Source organism: Oryzias melastigma, linkage group LG2 (assembly GCF_002922805.2).
Source record: "Oryzias melastigma strain HK-1 linkage group LG2, ASM292280v2, whole genome shotgun sequence".
In the NCBI taxonomy this organism is placed as follows: Eukaryota; Metazoa; Chordata; class Actinopteri; order Beloniformes; family Adrianichthyidae; genus Oryzias; species Oryzias melastigma.
The window spans coordinates 8,473,863-8,492,561 of NC_050513.1; the positions used below are offsets into that span (position 1 = coordinate 8,473,863).

Genomic DNA, 18,699 nt, shown 5'->3' on the forward strand with positions numbered 1-18,699 from the left:
TTTTTTAATCTTATTTAAAATGATTTTTTTACTTTATTTATCTCCTTTTTATTTATTTATTAATTTTTAATGCTTGTGGTTTATTTTGGTAAAACAAAACAAATTTCTAAATTAACATATAAGGACAATATTTACTTAATTAAAACAGAACAATATCATTATTTTACCACTACTATATGTAATTATATTATTCATTGATCTCAGATGTTTTGTATACAAGCTGGAGTGACATTAATAGCTCCAAATACCGGTAAATACTTTAAGTGTAAATAAAGAGTAAAAAAAAAAAAAAAATGGAGGCTAATCATTTTGACAAAACATTTAAAAAGAAAAGAGTTCAAGAATCTGTCTTATAATAGAAACATTACAGCGTCAGGATTTGTAAAAATTAGGACACATTATTTTGAAACTCTAGCAAACAGGAAGTAAGCTCTGATTTAGTCTAGTCTTGAACATAAACATAACTTTATTTATCTAAATGTTATTTCTAAATTCTTTGCCAGGTTTTCTGGTGTTTACCTTGCTGTTCTGCAGCAGTCGAGTGAGATGCTCGAAGCAGTTACTGTTGAGGAAGATGGCCTGTAGAACCGGCCTGTCTGAGCACAGGAACATGTCCCTGATAGTGTCTGAAAAGAAACAAAAGAGAGGAATGAACAGAAAATGAAAAAGAAAAGCAGTCTGCTTTATGTCAGTATTTCTGTAGGGCTCGTTTACGCTCTCCAACACGTCTGTCCTTTCAAGACTGCAGCTCTCCACTTAGCATGTTAGCACAATAACACTCAACCAGCAATATACCTAGCATGTGAATTTGTAGCGCCACAAACCGACTCTCCCAGTGTCGGCCTAACGTTGGACCGCTGCCTTTGGTTTGCTGCTGTTGGCGGGCTGCGACCACGGCAGCGGGGTCAGAGTTCAGCAGCTTGAAGTAGTTTTCCAGGACGGCGGCGATTTCCACCTGCCGCTGGTCAGAGCTGGAAGCCAGGAGGCGCTGCACCACCTCCCTCAGGCAGCCTAAGGTCAGCAGGGCCTTCCGGTCGGGAGCCTCGCTGTCCCAATCCTCCGCCTCGTCCGCGGAGCAGCCGCCGGTGGAGCAGTCAGCCAAAACCCGCATCAGCACCTCCATGGTGGCTGGAGAGATGGCCAGCAGGGCGTTCCTCTGTGGACGAAGGTGGAGACTTATACACACCTGTCGGCTATTTCACCTACAGCACGTGTCAAAGTCAAGGCTCCAGGTAATTCTATCCGACCCTCCAGATCATTTTATTTTATTGTTATTAATGGCCCGATGTTAACTTGCACTCATTTCTAAATTGTACAATTTTGACAAAATGTATTTTTATGGAGAGTAAAATGTTGAAAATGATTTAAGGTTTAAGTTGATTTATTATGGAGTAATATTCCTGCCTTTTTATTATTCATAATTATTTTAAAAAGTTACGGTTTTAAAGTTTTAAAAGTTGCCATTTTGCTAGCTATTGGGCTATTTTGCAGTTTAGCTAATATTTCAGCTACATGCTAGCTGTTCTAGCTAATTTAGGCTTTTTTCCCTAAATTTTCTAGGCTATTTTGTAGTTTAGCTATTTTTTTCACCTACATGCTAGCTGTTCTGGCTAATTTAGGCTTTTTGTTGGGTATTTTTTAAGCTGGGTAAAGCGTTTAGCTAAAATTTTCAGGTACATACCAACTGTTTTAGCTAATTTAGGCTTTTTTTCATTTTTTTATGTCATTTTGAAGTTTATCTAATATTTTAGCTACATGTAGAGGTTTTGGCTAATTTAGGCTTTTTCCGTTTTTAAAGATATTTTGCAGGTTATCTAATATTTCAGCTACATGCTAGCTGTTCTGGCTAATTTAGGCTTTTTTTCCAGTTTTTTAGGCTATATTTTGAAGTTTAGCTATTTTTTCAGCTGCATGCTAGCTGTTTAGGCTAATTTATGCTTTTTTTTGTTTCTTTTAGGCTGTTAAAGCGTTTAGCTAATATTTTAGGTACATGTAGAGGTTTTGGCTAATTTAGGCTTTTCTGTTTTTAAAGTTATTTTGCAGTTTAGCTAATATTTTAACTACATGCTAGCTGTTTTAGCTCATTTAGGCTTTTTTTAAGTTTTTTAAGCCATTTTGAAATTTAGCTATTTTTCCAGCTACATGCTAGCTATTTTGACTTACCTTAGTTTCTTTTGTTTTTGTTTTTTAGGCCAATTTGGTATTTAACTAATATTTTAGCTGGCTATAAGCTTTAGTGTTTTTAGCCATCAATTTCAGCATCTTCAGCTATCAGCACTATCATCTTCAGCAGCCAAATTCAGCTTACAGCATTCAGACTAGCATTATCACAGGTAAGGCTATATATCTAGCTCGTAATTATGTTAAAAAGTTACAGTTTTAAAGTTTTAAAAATGTAGTTTTAGTGTGTTCAATAAATGTTTATCCTGTTCAGCCCGCGACATAAGGTGTATTTTGGAATCTGGCCCCTTGAGTGATTAAGTTCGACACCTCTGACTTACAGTAATAAACCTTCTCACCTGATCTCCAGCTACTATGGCTCCAAACAGGTGAAGTAAGCAGCATTTTAGGCTCTCCTTCAGGTGCTCGCTCTCCTGGAAGCACTCTGGAACAAAAGCAGCGCTCAATCTGAGAGGCAGATTTCTTTTTCAAGGGCTCAAAAGAACAAAGGATGACAAAAAAAAATCTAGATACGAGAGGTACGACAAAATACACAAAGGTATGCAGGAGACCTGCAGGTCACGGCGGCTCGGGTCATCCATTAACTCATCTGTCAACAACTGGAGATGAGAAATGTGAGATCCGTTTGTTTTCTCCCTCACTCTACTTTCACTCTGTTCAGATAATCCAGGACAAAAAAGAAAAAAAGAAAAATGTAAGATATGCTGTCTGTCTGCTCAGGCCACAAATGTTATCTTAGGAGTGAAACCATAACATGTCAACAGAAGACACGGGACGGAAGGGGGTATTTGTTCAAAATGGCTGCCGGCGTGGCTAAAGTTTATCTTCGCTATCGGCTCATCTCAACACAAAGGAGGGATTCAAGCAGACTCAAGAGGAGGAGGAGATGAGGATGGGAGCCCTGGAGAAGAGTGTGTCACATTTTGAATTTTTTTTAATGTATTTTGTGGTCTTTTCATTTTGAACATACCGTTTTTAGGCAAAATCTAAAAAATCCTGTGTGATTTTCTAGGACATAGTTTCTGCAGAGCAGCAGGGGTTCATTAGCAATGTGGGCGGGACTGATGGCACAAATCAATCCCGCCCCCTTACTCTCCCTCTCTGTTTGCACGCTCCCCCGCTAGCTTACATGCTACAAAATGCCATTTTTAGCTTAATTTTCTATTCTAAAAATGCCACGAGGACAAGTTAAAAAGACCAAATACACAATTTTCATTAAAGTGGGTCGTTAAAAACACAAAGTTGTGAACAAACTTACGGTAAAAGAAAGGTACAAACTCCACAGTGAGGGGAGCTGCTTTGTACTTCTGCCTGCTCCTCTCCACTGTACCCAGCTGCTCCCTGGAAAAATAAGAGCATGAATAACCCATTAAAATTCACAGTAATCCCACTGATTATTTAGACCACAAGTCAGCAACCAGATGCTTCTTTCTTACTCTCTACCTACTGATTAACAGGTGTTACATTTAAGGACTTTTAAAGGGCCTATACCGTGCAAAATCAACTTCTTTTTAACTTTTAAGTGTTTTATACTGTTCATTCCTCATTATAAACAACCCCATTTTTGATCTGTTGATACATTTTTGAGAATTCTCTAAAAACCTGCGCTGAGTACCAGCCCCTCCCAAACCCTAGAAAACAAGTGGGTTCTCACGAGCTGATGTCACAAAGAGAGAACAGCCCCTTCTGGAAAAGTCTGCGCTGCCAGAACCAACTCAATGCTAAGACAAACGCTAGTGGTGCTCAGCCGCCAACTTTGAAGCTTAGCTAGCGGTGATGAGCTGCTAACTTTGCTATTTAGCTAGCGGTGCTCAACCGCTAGCTAATGTTAGTCTTAGTGGCTAACATTGAAGATTAGCTAGCAATGGTCAGCCGGTAAATGTGCCGCTCAGCTAGCAGTACTCAGCTGCTAACTTTGCCACTAGCTAGCAATGCTCAGCAGCTAACTTCTCCGCTAGCTTTGCCTCTCAGCTATAGGTGCTCAGTTGCTAACTTCGACGATCAGACAGTAGTGCTCAGCCACTAACTTGCTGCTCAGACAGCGGTGCTAAACTGCTAGCGTCACCACTCAGCTAGCTCAACTGCTATCCCCAACTATCTCCACTCTGGTTGTAGCGAGCTGTCTGCTTTTGCTGAATCTACAAGCAGCAAAAGGCGGAGCCTCAGAGATCGAGACGTCTTACTTTTGGGTAGGAAGAAAAGTCATGAAAATAACAAATATTTCATAAATATATGATAATATATGATAATATTTTTGGATATGGTTTACTCCGAAAGGCTTAAGAAAGTATGGTAAAGAACACTTAAAATCCAGTTTAACAGACAAAAACAACAGAGTCTGCTGTTTCTTGCTCTCCACATGCGATTTGATCCTTATTGTGTCATGTTTAACCTCTTGGCATCCACATGCTTGGACAACACATTTCAGGTTCTATTACCGCAGTAGTTAATTCTGCTGAACTGAGGCCCTGTCACTACATGTGTCGACGGCTAGCTCAAATATTAGCTCAGGTCTTAGGAGGTTTTTCGACATTTCTGCTGACCGTTTTTAACCACCACGAACGAGTAAGTTCAAGCCGTTAAAGTGAATTTGTTCACAACCTCTTGACACAGCGCATCCTAGAAAACTTGCTTTTGTTTTGCAACAGGAAGTAACATTGCGTTAAAAAAGTTTAAGACCCAATCACCAAAATTTAAGGATTTAAATTATCTGCAGCCACTCTGTCTTTGGCTTTGAAGAAAAATATGAACAATTTGAATAATTAACAGTTTTTCTTAATTTGTTTAAACATGTCACATAAATAAACTTAAAGCTCCTTTTCTCATCTCTACTGCACAAAAGTTCCTGTTCAGAGACAAAAGCCATAAAGTATATTTATATTCTACAACGTGTTGCAAATTATTATGCAAATGTATTGAAGTGTCAGAGACATAAAATGTTTTTGGTTTTCATTTGGTTTTAAAATAAACTGGTCCAAATGGCGCTTTTAGCTTTAAAGATTTCAGATCCCTGACGTAGATGATACTATATTATTGTGGCTCCAAACGAGAACCGTCAGATAATGTTTAAGCATTATGGGAGTCTGCTACATGGAAAGAACCTTTAATTTGATTTCCAAATGCAGCAGGATGTTGAATGAACACTGCGTCTTTTGTGCGAGCTGCCTGCTTCTCTAATTGCACAAAACTCTTGGACTCAGCCGTTTTCTCATTGTGAGCCAGAAACACGGCCAGAAAGTTTTCGTCAAACTCGAGATTCACCCGCACGTTCGATGCCTCCAGTTGTGGTAGGGGTCGTAGAGGCTCTCGCAGAAGGCCAAGGCGTGGCGGACGAACTCCTCCGCCTGACTCTGGTCGGCCATCTCCTTCTCTTTGGTTTTGCTCTTGAGCTGCGTAGAAACATCACACCTCGGTCAAAACGCTGCACGGGAGCTGTGAAGCCACAAAGGGGACAAAAAGGGTGGAGCCCAACCTGCTGAATGTATAGCGTTGTCATGGTGATGATGTGGTTAATGTAGGAACAGCTGCCGATCTCTTCCACGTTGGACAGGTTCCTGCAAGAGATACATTTATTTAAAAAAAAGATTTTTTTTCAGTCCTTCTAGCAGGGTGGACTTGAAAACATAGTAAAAATGTCTAAAAAATGATTTAAATTATTATCTAACGGTGTCATTAAAAATAACAAATCACTGAAATAAGATAAAACTGCTCATGGGAAAGTGTTTGGTCTTCCTCCAGCCCTTCTGTAGCAATGGAATATGTCATCTACAGCTACGGCAAACAAAAAAGCAGAGAAAGACCTAAAAAATAAACAATAAACAAAAAAAAGATAAAAAAAAGATTAAGCGTTGCAGCGCAAAAAACAGAAAGAAACTTGTTGACGCACTTCCTAAAGTACAGGAAAGTAAAACAGGTAAAAGTACAAAAGAATAAAGAAAACACAGTCAAAATTTTATGAGAATAAAAATGTAAAATTATAAGAAAATGTCAAATTATTTTTATGAGAATACAGTTGCAAAACTTTGAAAAAATGTCAAAAAAAAATACTAAAATAAAATTGTTACATTATTACTAAAAAGTCAAAATTTTAAGAGAATAAAATTGTTAATTTATGCAAAAAAGTCAAAATTTTATGAGATTCAATTTGTAGAATTATGGAAAAAAATGTAAAAATATTTTATGGTAATAAAGTTGTAAAGTATTGAGAAAAAAAATCAAAATTTTATGAGGAAAAAAATGTAAAATTGTTAGAAAAATGTAAAAATATTGTATGCAAAATAATTAGATACAAGTCTAAATATTTCTTGGGAATAAATTTATTTTAAAAAAAGTATTTTTTTTATGAGAGTAAAGTTGTAATGAATTATGAGAAAAATGTAAAAATATTTCAAAAAGTCAAAATATTTTGAGGGAATACATTTGTAAAACTATGAGAAAAAAGTCAACATTTTATGAAAATAAAGTTGCAAATTTTTGACCAAAAAAAGTCATAATTTTACGAGTATCAAGTTTTAAAATTATGACAAAAAGGTCTTAATATTTTCAGGGAATGTATTTGTAAAATTATTAGAAAAAAGTCAAAATATTATGAGAATACAGTTATAAAAACTATGACCCAAAAGGTCTTAATTTTACAAGTATCAAGTTTTATAACTATGAGAAAAAAGTCTTAATATTTGATGGGAATAAAGTTGTAAAATACTGAGAAAAAAGTCAAAATTTTACAAGGAAATAGTTTTTTTTTTCTTTTCCTTTAAAAGGAAATGCCCAATTAGCCTTTCAAATGTTTCAACGACAATCGACTGTTTAACTCGTGTTGCAGAAAATTCAAAGAAATGCCGGGAATCTCGCTGAATCTTGCTTTACATTTTTAGAAATCTATATCTTCATTTTTTATTAAATTAAAACTTTATTTTAAAAATGTTCTCATGTAAAGTTATTTTTTTCTTTGTGGTTGCCCTAATACTCTATTGTAAGAAAAGGAGCAGAAAAGGAGAGTAAAGACAAAGGGTGGTGAGGTGCAGAACTTTTCTTTTTTTTTTTCTTTTTTACTGACATCCCTCCATAGAGAACTATTTTGTTTCACCATTTAAGTATTTTAGTTTCTTTTGTGAACCCTAACTAAAATTAATAACACAACCACTGCAGAGGGCCCCGTGTTGATGTTCGCCTGGGGCCCCCAAACGGCTACGTCCGCCCCTGCCCTGCGGTGTTTACAGTCCCAACCTGCAGACGATGATGAGGAACTTGAGCAGCAGCAGAGCCAGGTGCTGCTGCTCCGCCTCCAGGCCGTCGGAGGCTTTCTGCACGCACTGCAGCAGCTGGTGCCGCAGAACCTGCAGGATGTTGTCCGGGAGCAGCGTTAGAACCGGAGGAACCTCTTCCGGCCTGCAAACACATGAGCAGAGAGTCTAAGAAATCTGAACTGACAAGATGTGCTGAGGCCATATTGGTTTATTTGAAAGCTAGCGATGGCGGGAAAGGAGGAAGATGAGGATTTAAAACACTAAGAGGCTTTTACTGTTTTTTACAAAAGCCCAAAAATTGACTAAATATAACTAATTTGATCTGCTTTTTCTGACCTTATTACCCTCAAATTACCTGGAAGGTGGTTTTTCAAAGTCCACATCAAGGCATTGCTCATAGGAGCTGATGAAATTCTCCATCCATATCTTCAGGTAGTCTGGATCCCTCTGAAGAATGAAAAAAGACAACGTCTTATCTTTGTTAACAAAAGCCAAAGTGAGCCGACTGGTTATGTTTCTGCTGAACAAACGACCTCGTTGTTGATGTTTCCTTTAGCAAACAAAGAAGTAAATTACAGAGTCTTTCTGTCTGTAGGCATAAAGCGGGTTATTGTGCGTCCTTTGAATGTTTGTGGTTAAAAAAAAAAAAAAACACCGGATGAGACACACCGGCGCTTTTATGGCCCTTTTCACCGTTAGCGTAGCAGGTGAAGCGGAGGTTTCACCTTCCAGGTAAAGAAAGCATGTCTCCGCTGCAGAGGAAAACAAGCTGGACCGCATTCTGAGCTGAGACTTTGAGCAACTAAATCTTAAAAAAAGTAAATTATTGAGAACAACAGGGAAGAAGAACGATGGAAGAGAAGGATCCAGTAATAAAGCAAATGATCCGATAATAAACTAAACAAAGTCCTTAAAAACTATTCAAAACCACAGAAAAGCAATACAATAAAATACTAGAAATATTGAGATGTGTGATTGGAAGGTCAGAAAACTAGCTATTCTGGACATTTAGCTTCATCTACATCAGGGGTTTCAAACTTAATCGTACAAGAGATCCAAAACACACTTCAGGTCGCGGGCCGAACAGTTATTGAACACTCTAAATCTACATTTTGAAAACTTTAAAACCGTAACTTTTAAACATTATTATGAAGTACATATATAACATTACCTGTGATAATGCTAATTTGAATGCTGTAAGCTGAATATGGCTGCTGAAGATGCTAGTGCTGATAGTTGAAGATGCTGAAATTGATAACTAAAAATGCAGAAGCTAAAAGCTGAAAATGCTGACGCTGTTAGCCAGCTAAAGTATTAGCTAAATGCCAAATTATTCTAAAAAACAAACAAAAAAACTTAGGTTAGCCAAAATAGCTAGAATGTAGCTAAAAAAATAGCTGAACTTCAAAATTTCCTAAAAATATGAAAAAAGCCTAAATTAGCCAAAACTTGTAGCGTGTAAATATTAGCCAAACTCCAAAACAGCGTTAAAAAAAGCCTAAATTAGCTAAAACAGCTAGCACGCAGCTGAAATATTAGCTAAAAAAATCGTAGTAAATGCAAAAATAGTCCAAAAAGCTCTCAAAATGCCCATTTTTAAAACATTAAAATATTTTTAACATAATTACGAATAATAAAAAGGCAGGAATATTATTCCAGAATAAATAACTTAAACCTTAAATAACTTTCAATATTTTACCCTCCATAAAAATATATTTTGTCAAAACTATACAAGTTAGAAATAAGCGCAAGATAACATCGGGCCATTAATAACAATAAGATAAAATAATGTGGAGGGCGGGATAGAGTTACCCCGAGGGCCGGATCCGGATTCGGAGCCTTGACTTTGACACGTGATCTACACTATGAATACAGCAGAATATTATAGCAGCAAAAACCACAAAATGTTTTGTTTTTGCTTCTTTCCATTGCGGCAGGTACCAAACTGGATTTGGCAGATCGGATTCCCTTCCTAACCACATCTACGCCTTTGGAGCTACCTGTTGTAGGAGCTAACAGAAAAGAAAGGACTCAATCTGCTCTTCTTGTTGCCGTAAACATTCTTAATCCAGGCTTAGCTGATGTCCAGTTTAGTAAATGAATGAATAAAATGTCTATAGAACACTTGAAGAACATAAAACCTGAGGCACAACTTCCCCTATGGTAAGATATGTGGACTATTATGTCTATTTTATGTTTTAGGACGTAGAAGCTGTTGTCACCAGAAAGACATTGTTCTTGCAGCTCTGCGTGAAAGACTAAACGTCTCGCATCTTGTGGGTTATTCCAACTGGAATTGTTTTATCATTGACGTTCAGCCCGCATAACCTTCAAAGACCGTTCGGGAAGAAAAATGAAGGCTGACATTCATCTGTGTGGCCTGACCTGATCTTTTAAAGTTCCCTTCCTGACTTATCTTTTCAATTCCAAACAAAAGAAATATATAATTTGTGAGCACAAAGCGTCGCTGGAGATTAGAGGAGAAAATGTGGAGAGGTTGATGAAGAAGAGAGACTGAACAGGAAGTCTGAGTGGATCTGGATGGAGTGAAGTCATGGAGTTGGCGTCTCGAGGCGGAAACCGATGACAGCTACACATGGAGGATTTACTCCTCTGAAAACACATTTCCACTCTGCTTCTGTTTAAAACGTCTTCCCCTGACAGCAGAGGAAGACGTTTATGATTAGCTACTGTCAAACCGTCGTCCACATTTGCATGAGAATGCTCCTCATCTGAGGCAGCGGCTCGACTCTTGGCCGGGCTCCGGCGGGGTGATGTGTGTCTGAAAGAATGTCTTGGGTTTCGGCAGCGGCCTGGGGAGCACAGATGCCCATTGAGGGGCAGACGGGTCGGGGCACACCCTGCTCCACGTGGCTGTTTAATCACAGGCTGGACAAAAAGGCGCACACAATCGCGTGAACTTCAAGGGAGCTGCTCCAATTCAATAAACCTTTATTCCATTGTGTGTTCCTTTGTGTGCAACCAAATCCTTTATGAAGGGGGGGGGGGGCTCTCCTGAGTATCATTAACAAAATCTCATTAGAGTGTTTGCCAGGCTGCTACATCAAATTTGTAACGATCTGTTTCAGCTGACCTCTGGAGGAAAGAAAAAAATGGCAGCAGGAGAGATTGATGCTATTCCTTCTTGAGACTGAGATCTCCATTGACCCACTGATAGATCAGCGTCCACGTCTATCGTCTAACACGCTAATATGTTGGGATTTCTATGAGGAATTGAACGTTTAGATGCAGAGAAACACATTCATTGACTTCAATCACGGACCAAACAGGTGCATGAAAGTAAAACGAAAACAACAAAGGAGCAAAGTAAATACTGAGAGAAAGAAACCAAACATCCTCTAAGATTAGATTCTTTTGATTTTTTCTGGTAATCTATTTTTATTTAGACCCACTCTGATCATCTTTTGATCTATTTTAAAAGCGTTCCCAGTAGGAGGGAAGTGTCTGGTGATACGACGCGTATCGCGATACGATACATATCGCGATATATATCCAGACACTGCAGCAACTATTCTTTTTTTTGTTTTTAAGAAAAACTCTACCTGGTTATTAATACGTCTTTCATGGAAATAATAATCAGTAACATTAATTTTACTTAATTTAACATTAAGCATGTCAACTTTTAACCATGCGAATTCTTGATGCTTTTATTTTGGTAAATTATTACATTTTGTTCTAAAAGTAAACATTTTTGTCCAAAATATTTTTCAGAATAAGAAATATAGTAACATAGAATGAATGTTCCCTAACCAATAAGGTTCTAAAAGTATGATTTTGGAAGTAAAGTGCTGTTTATTTCAAACACTGATAAATGGAGCTTCTCCAGTACTTTTGAACGGTTGTTGCTGAACTGTTTGCTAATAAATAATTAACTAAATATCATATTGCCTGAATTTTTGATCAATATAAGTATCGCGATATATCGCCATATCGATGTTTTCCTTACTACACCCCTACTTCCCATAGGTTTTAAATAATTATGCTTTAGGAAACTTTTTTTTGTCGTTTTCTAGGACATAGTTTCTGCAGAGTAGCAGTAGTTCATTAGAAATATCTCTCTGTCTGCGACTTTTGGAGCAAAGTAAGCCTGCCCTCATTTCCCATCATCTCTTTGTTTACACCCTCTCCCACTAGCTTCCATGCAAAAACATATTAAAGAACACAACTACAAATCAAAAGCAAAGCAAATAAATCCAAATGATGAAAATGTAACGTTTCTTTATTATTAATTGTCTAATTTTTCAAAATAAAACTTAATTCAGATTCGGATTCTAAATAAAACGAAAGAAAATATATTTCATATATAGTCTATTGGACATTATTCTTCCAAGTGATCAAAATGTAACACTGTTTTTATTGTCTTTTATTTGTCTAATTTTTCAAAGTAAAACGTCCTTGAGAATTGGATTCTAAATAAAACTAAAGAAAATGTGGGTCATATATAGTCTGTGGGACATTATGCCTCCAAGTGATGAGAATATAATGTTTTTCACCATTTGTTTTGCTTTTTATTTGTCTAGTTTTTCTAAATAAAACTTCCTATGGAATCAGATTATAACCAAACGGGGGGGAAAAAAAATAGGTCATTTTTTTTAAACTACGATACCAGTTGGACATTACGTTTAGAAGTGATGAAAATGTAACATTCTTTTTTATCATTTGTTTCGCTTTTTATTTATCTAGTTTTTCAAAATAAAACTTACTTTAGGATCGGATTATAAATAAAACGAAAGAAAGTGTAGGTTATATAGAGTCTGTGGGAAATTATGCTTCCAAGTAATGAAAATATAAAAAAAAATATTATTTGTTTTTCTTTTTTGTCTAGTTTTTCAAAATAAAACTTCCTTCAGACTTTGAATATGACTAAAATGTGAAAAAATTGTAGTTTTTTTTTACTCTACAATACTACTGGTCTGTGGTACATTATGTTTCCAAGTGATGAAAATGTAGCAGTAAAAAACAAAAAAGGAAAATAAATATAAGGATTTTTTGATTATTTTGACATGTTCTATCACAATTACAAAGAAAATGAAAACACAATCAGAAATCTCTAAACTAAAATGTAACTACTCACAATAACACACCTTCCTTTCTGTCACATTTAATGTTTCATGCAAAAACAGAATCTTCTTTTTGCAGAAATTGTTCTTTTTCTCCGACATTTTAGAGACACAATCAGTCTTTGTTCGTTCCTGCATTAAACCCACTGCAGAGCACATTTAAAGCACACACACACACACAAAAAAGCATGTTGCAGATACAATCCGATTTGTGAGGGAAACAATAACATCTATTGTTTGCAAACACAACATTAAACCGTGGCTTCTCCTTTGCCCTTTCTCCAAACAAGTCTGGAGAAAGCGTCACTGCATCACTGCGGCGTGACGGTTGGACATTAAAGGGACATTTCCCACACTCCTCCATTAGTCGCTTTGCTGACTAAAGGGTCAGAAAGAAAATGCAACCAAGTGTTTGGCAACAACAAATTACTAAGTGACGTCTTTAGCGTGTGGTCGATACCGGATCTCTGCAACAATAAACAGAGTTTTGAAATCAAACAAACTCTTTTATGCAAGTTCTGTATCAGGTTGTGGCAAGAAGGCTGAAGGTTCTGGAAAAGTTTCTGGATCTAGAGCTCACAAAGACGACAAAACTGAAACTTATTCCTTTTTTTTGCTGTAAAATGGATTATATTATATATTATATTATTTATAGCCTTGCTCCGCTCGCTGATTCATTCATTACATGCTTCAATCTTCCAGACAGGCGTGGCTGGCAGCAGGTCGCCTGTGTGTGAACGGGGCGACCTGACGTGGTGGCAGCGGCCCCCCCAAACCGCAAGCTTTTTTTTTTTTTTTTTTTTAGGGTTTCCTCCCTGCAAATTGAAACCCTTTCTCTGGCCATGATGTCACTTCCAGGGCTATTTATAGAAGCGGGTGGGAGGGGCCAGAAACCACGTTGGGCTGGTCTGGTGAGCTATTTTGGTGACATCAGTGGTGTTTCAGAGATATTTAGAGGACTGAGGGGAAAAAAGATGATGGAAATGAAAACAAATGAAGAAAAGAAGGTGACGTCTGATGATGTGTGATCATAACAGGGAGTTAGAGAGGAAAAACGCAGCTGTGTTGTTCAGTTAAACTTCCCAATCCATTCCTCCTATCTGCCATGCATGCAGGGGTTTATGCTAATCACTGCAGTCCTCTTCGCGAAATATCCTAATGGGGGGGGACTTCAAAGGAATAAAAAAATACCAGCTTTTCCGACAGCTAAAAAATGCGAGGAATTCTCTGGAATTCGGATTCCAGACTTAACTCCAAAGCCTCTGACAAGAGCAGCCAACCCCCTGCGTGCTCGGGCCTGATCCCTGCGGTCGAAAGATTAGAAAACGGGCTTTCAAATCATGGCGGGCCTGACTCAGAGGTGTCGCTCTGGATGATTTTTGTGGTGTTGCAGCCGCTCTGACACCATGTGCTCAACACAACACAGACTGATGACGGCGAAGAGTGTTACATCCATAATATCCTGACTCTGCGGTTGGCTTTACTGATGCTTTGAGCAACACCTTTCAGGGATTTTTGCTGATCGCTCTTCTAAAGCTCAGCAGAACAAGTGCATGTGTGAATTTAGAAGGAATAAAATAGTTACTAGAACACTGAAGTTGCTTACTTAACACTAAATAATGTGAAGGAGTTCAGAAGAGCAAAAAAAAATGAACAAAAAATTAAACAAGAACATACAAAAGCTGATAAAATTACAGAAAGAAACTAAACTTAGCTCAAATTGTTGGGAATACGTGAGCTAAAAATACGTTAAATTACAGCTAAAACTATTTGGATCAATGCTTAATCATTTAAAGTGGTTAACAGTTTTTAAATAAACCAAGAACCCTTAAAAACTGCAAAATTACCAATAGAATTTGAAATAAGCTAAAATTTGAGCTAAAAGTGATAGAATACCAGAAAAATCTACTATACATCTACTAAATAAAGTTAAAAAGATTGAAAAAAACAACAAAAAATAAACAAGAACCTCAAAAAGCTGCTAAAATTACCAATAAAAGATACAGTTACAAAAAAACCCTCTAAAATCCACCAATAGAAGCATTAGCTAAAATATATTAAGTAACTGCTAAAAATGAAATATAGCCAAAGGTAGAGATAGAGGCTGAAATGAGATAAAGAATCCCAAACCGTTGCAGATATATGAGCCAACATTGTAAAATACCTGCTTAAAATAATGCTAAACGATGTAAAGAAGTCAAAAAAATTGATAAAAGAACCAAACAAAGACAGCAAGAACCTCCAAAAGCTGCTAAAATTACCAAAAGAAGTTGAAATAAGCTATAGAGCCCAAATTGTTAAGAATTCTTTAGCTAAAAGTGGCAGAATATCAACTAAACTTACTTAGATGAATGCTAGATAATGCAAGAAGTTAAAAATAATTTTTAAAAAAGAAAAAAAAGTAACAATAAAAAATAAAGTTAGCTAAAAAAAACTGTTAAAATCCACCAATAGAAGAACAAATTGTTAGAAAAACATAAGCTAAAACACTTAAATAACTTCTAAAACTTTTTGGATCAATGTTAAATAATATGAAGAAGTTAAAAAGAGTGAAAAGAAAAATAAATAAAGAAAGGAGTTGAAAAAGCTGCTAAAATTACCAATCGCAGCCAACTAAGCTAAAAAAGTTCAAATAACTGCTTAAACGGCTTGGATCAATGCTAAAGAACTTGAAGAGGTGGAAAAGAGTGACTAAAATTAAACCAAAAATAAAGCAGGAAGTTGAAAAAGCTGCTAAATTTACAAATAGAAGCTAAAATGAGCAACAGAGCCCAAATTGTTGGTAATACGTGAGCTAAAATGGTAAACTACCTGCTTGAAATAATGCTAAATAATGTGAAGTGTGGAAAAAAAAACCAAGAACCTCCAAAATTTTGCTAAAATCACCATAAAGTCAGCCCCCCAAAAATGTTTATGGTTTTAGGTTATAATAAACAAGATAATCAAAACTGAATATCTAAAATGTATTATTTGAAGTTATAAGAAGTTTTACCGAACACTTATGACCAGAGAAGATAAAAATGTTTGATGCTTTACCCAAATATCCACAGTAAATTATAAAAACAGATCAATTTTTCCAAACTTTAAAGCAGAAAAAGGAACTGAAAGCTGGTTAAAAGAGCTAAAATTATTATTATTTTGTATAAATGGTCAATGCAATCATTACTGAGTGAAATCTGTGATTCCTATCACCCATCCTGACTGGTTCCTGGACGGATAGTTTTTTTTTAAACGTCTTCTGCTGAGGTTCTGAGTCAGACTTCCGCGACAGAGGTTGTCTGGAGGTGCTATGCAAAGAATGCAAGAAGCAGAAAATCCAGATAAACTAGTCATTGTGACTGTTTGAATGAAGTTTCTTCCAAATCATTTCGATTTTTAAGGTTCAGATTCGCTCAGATCAAGAAAAGCGATAAATGCTGTACGGGGGTAATTTTGTAAATTTAGCAAAAACGACAGGAGAGGTGAAATAAGGTTCAGCTTCCTGTTTGTCAGAGTAACCATGTGGACACTCCCGAAGCAGATGACTGGCACCAGAGTCTTTATATTTGCTTAAAACTGTTAAAATATGCAAAATGTAGGTAGTAAGAGATTAAAATGTATGCTAAAAATAATTTAATGGGTAAAATTGTTGATCTAATCTTTATTTATCACTATTTTTTTATTCTTTAAGTCATGAGGATGAAATCCTTTAATAAAGATGTTACCATGGCAACAAGAGTAAGCCAAGCACACCGAAATCCTCATCCTCAGCACCGACACCGGTTCCCACAGCTGCTCCAACAGGTGCAGCTTCTGCCTTTTCCCGTGCTCTCCGGGTCGGCGCATCTGTGCGGACTTCCTTTTTTTTTTTTTTTAGCAGCAGGAAGTGTGAAGCCGTCAGGTGACGCTCACGGTGCAGGAAAAACTGGTTCCCGCAGTCTGCTCGGTAAAAGTGAACGCCGCTCACATGACTCTTTATGGGGTCGAATTATTTCGGCTGTCAATCATTTAACAGGTGCATTTCAACTGATCTGACCCATAAACTGTTGAATTCTGAGAATATTTAGGAGCATTCCCGCCCCCTCCCTGTGTTGTTGTCATGGTGCGTCCCCACTATCAGCTATATGAGAAATAGCTGAGCTTGAATGGAGACAACAGGAGGCCGTGGAACAAGTCTTACAGCCTTTTGACACAAACATTCCTTGTCTGATTTCGATCACGTGACTTTAAAGTTCTCCTAACATATGCATCATATCCTGGCAACCCTCACACACACTTATCTATACGATGCTGAGATGCCAAATGGCTCAGCTGCTGGAGCTGAGAGACAGCCAAATGTATTTACTGAAATGCTTCTGGCACCAACGTTTCTTTTTTTTCTTTTTTTTTTTTCCCTGGAGGCGCTGATAAAGATTGGCCTTGTGGACCTTGGCTCAAAGCCAGGATGAAATGATCCTGCCCTGCAGTAAAAAAAAAGAGCTAGCTAATTCAGCAAGCTAGCAAACAAATGGGCAACAACTATGCAGAACTGCCCAGGAATACGGCTGTCGCACGCCAAAACTCGATAAATATCAGCGACAAAACCCTGCCGGACGGTGGAGTAACGGATTTGCTGGCATGCAGAGACGGTGGTGTTGTCGTTGGGGATTACTGTGGGGAAGAAAGAAAGTGAGCTGCTGCACGTGAGGAGCGGCTCAGGCGGGCCGCTTTGATTGGACACCGGGACGTGCACGGGCTTTGCTGCAGAGTGAATTAAACCGAGCCAGCAGTAGTGAGAAGGGTGCCTTCTTGTTGCAGTTCTTGAAGCAATTATTGATCTTTTGAGGTATTTTTAAAACGTTTCCAGCACTCATGTCGTTTTTAATCAATTTATAGGACTTAGTTTCTGCAGAGCGGCAGTAGTTTGTTCAAAATTCGCCAAAGAGTTGTAGACGGGATGTTTAGTGTGGAGCAATCCCGCCCCCCTTTCCCCTCCCCGTTGATGAGAGCTCTCTGTTTACATGCTAGCTTAGGTCAGTTTTGAGTCTGATAGCGTTTACAAGAAGGGGGCGGAGCAGGGAGCTTGTGGCCCCGCCTACTGAGTATTTTCTACATCAATTTTTTTTTCCTCTGCTCCTGATTCACAATGATTTGAATAAAGAAACGCTCACAAATGCAAATTTTGAGATTAATTTTCTTAATATACGTCACAAAAATGTGATGTGGGTCTATAGTCGTGCGTCATTTCTCATGAGTCCTCCAACCTATTGTGTTTTTTGTGACAGCTTTACTTTAAACATGGCTGCCGGCAGGAGTTTGCACTACAAACATTCAAAGTAAAGAGGAAAAATACAAATAAACCCCTCCCTTGTGTCCAATAGCCGTGTGTTGACTGATCTCCACATGCAGCAGCGGCTCACCTTGTTGACGTAAAGCATCCAGACTTCGTACAATCTCTCGTTGGATGCCATGGTGCCAGAAAAGTGGCACCAACCTGGGGGCTGGGGTCCAGCCAGGTCACTCCCCTGGCTGCTTCATGGCCTCCGATCACCAGCCGAGCTCTGTCCCAGAAACATTTGGGCTGTCCGGCTCTGACAAAAGTGCAGTTACTCCCTTTAAAGGAAACCAGTGACAGGAAGGTTCCTCCAGGATTTAGTCCATGACTGACTGAGGGGGGAAAAAATGGGGCAATTCCTGGGGAGCAGCAGGGCCTGTCCTTCCAAACTCAGATTTCCTTGAATGGATTTTCCTGAAGTGCTGGAGGAGATAACAGATCATTACAATCACAATGAGAGAGAATAACACAGCTGCAAGTGACAAAACACGTCATGTTCCAGCTGCTGGCTCCACATACGTTTAATATCATTGGTATGTCCTTTACGTACTTCCTTATTATACGTGAAAGTGGCATTTTCTGTTCCTCTAAAAACACCGCCATTCTGATAAAGCCATACCTGGCTAGCTAGCTGTCAAAAAATATCGTATTTTTTATTTTTTGTATACCTTCTCCTCGTCTTCCACCTCTTCGAGAGACAAACCGGCTCACTTTGCCCGGCTACGAGTACCGCACAGCCACTAACGAAGGTGAAAATGTCCACAAAAAGGTCTAAAAATGTCGCTAAACGCGAAGCCCACTTGCCTGTTTGAAGAAAAGAGCGACTGTCACCGCCGCCGTCTCCGGAGTTATTACTGTTACTATGGTAAGCTAGTGACAGCGAGGCACGCGCATGACC

General features: G+C 37.9%; 1 protein-coding gene and 1 long non-coding RNA gene across 3 annotated transcripts in view; one reads left to right on the forward strand and one right to left on the reverse strand.

Moving 5' to 3' along the window:
* nbeal1 (neurobeachin-like 1) overlaps positions 1-18,611 on the reverse strand; it is a 50,422-nt gene extending 31,811 nt beyond the window's left edge. For both annotated transcript variants that reach the window (XM_024294506.2, XM_024294505.2), the window contains exons 1-10: positions 18,470-18,611; positions 17,887-18,223; positions 7,783-7,874; positions 7,408-7,569; positions 5,654-5,735; positions 5,443-5,570; positions 3,440-3,522; positions 2,520-2,605; positions 796-1,156; positions 520-626 (exon numbers count right to left, since the gene is read on the reverse strand). In XM_024294506.2, coding sequence (XP_024150274.1) covers positions 520-626; positions 796-1,156; positions 2,520-2,605; positions 3,440-3,522; positions 5,443-5,570; positions 5,654-5,735; positions 7,408-7,569; positions 7,783-7,874; positions 17,887-17,937 — 1,152 coding nt within the window. In that variant the 5' untranslated portion in view covers positions 17,938-18,223; positions 18,470-18,611. The remainder of the gene's footprint in view (positions 1-519; positions 627-795; positions 1,157-2,519; positions 2,606-3,439; positions 3,523-5,442; positions 5,571-5,653; positions 5,736-7,407; positions 7,570-7,782; positions 7,875-17,886; positions 18,224-18,469) is intronic.
* Positions 1,036-9,567, forward strand: LOC118599738. Its single transcript, XR_004949222.1, has 2 exons — positions 1,036-1,168; positions 9,365-9,567. It is a non-coding gene; the product is annotated as an uncharacterized LOC118599738 (long non-coding RNA).
* Positions 18,612-18,699: the final 88 nt, after the last annotated feature.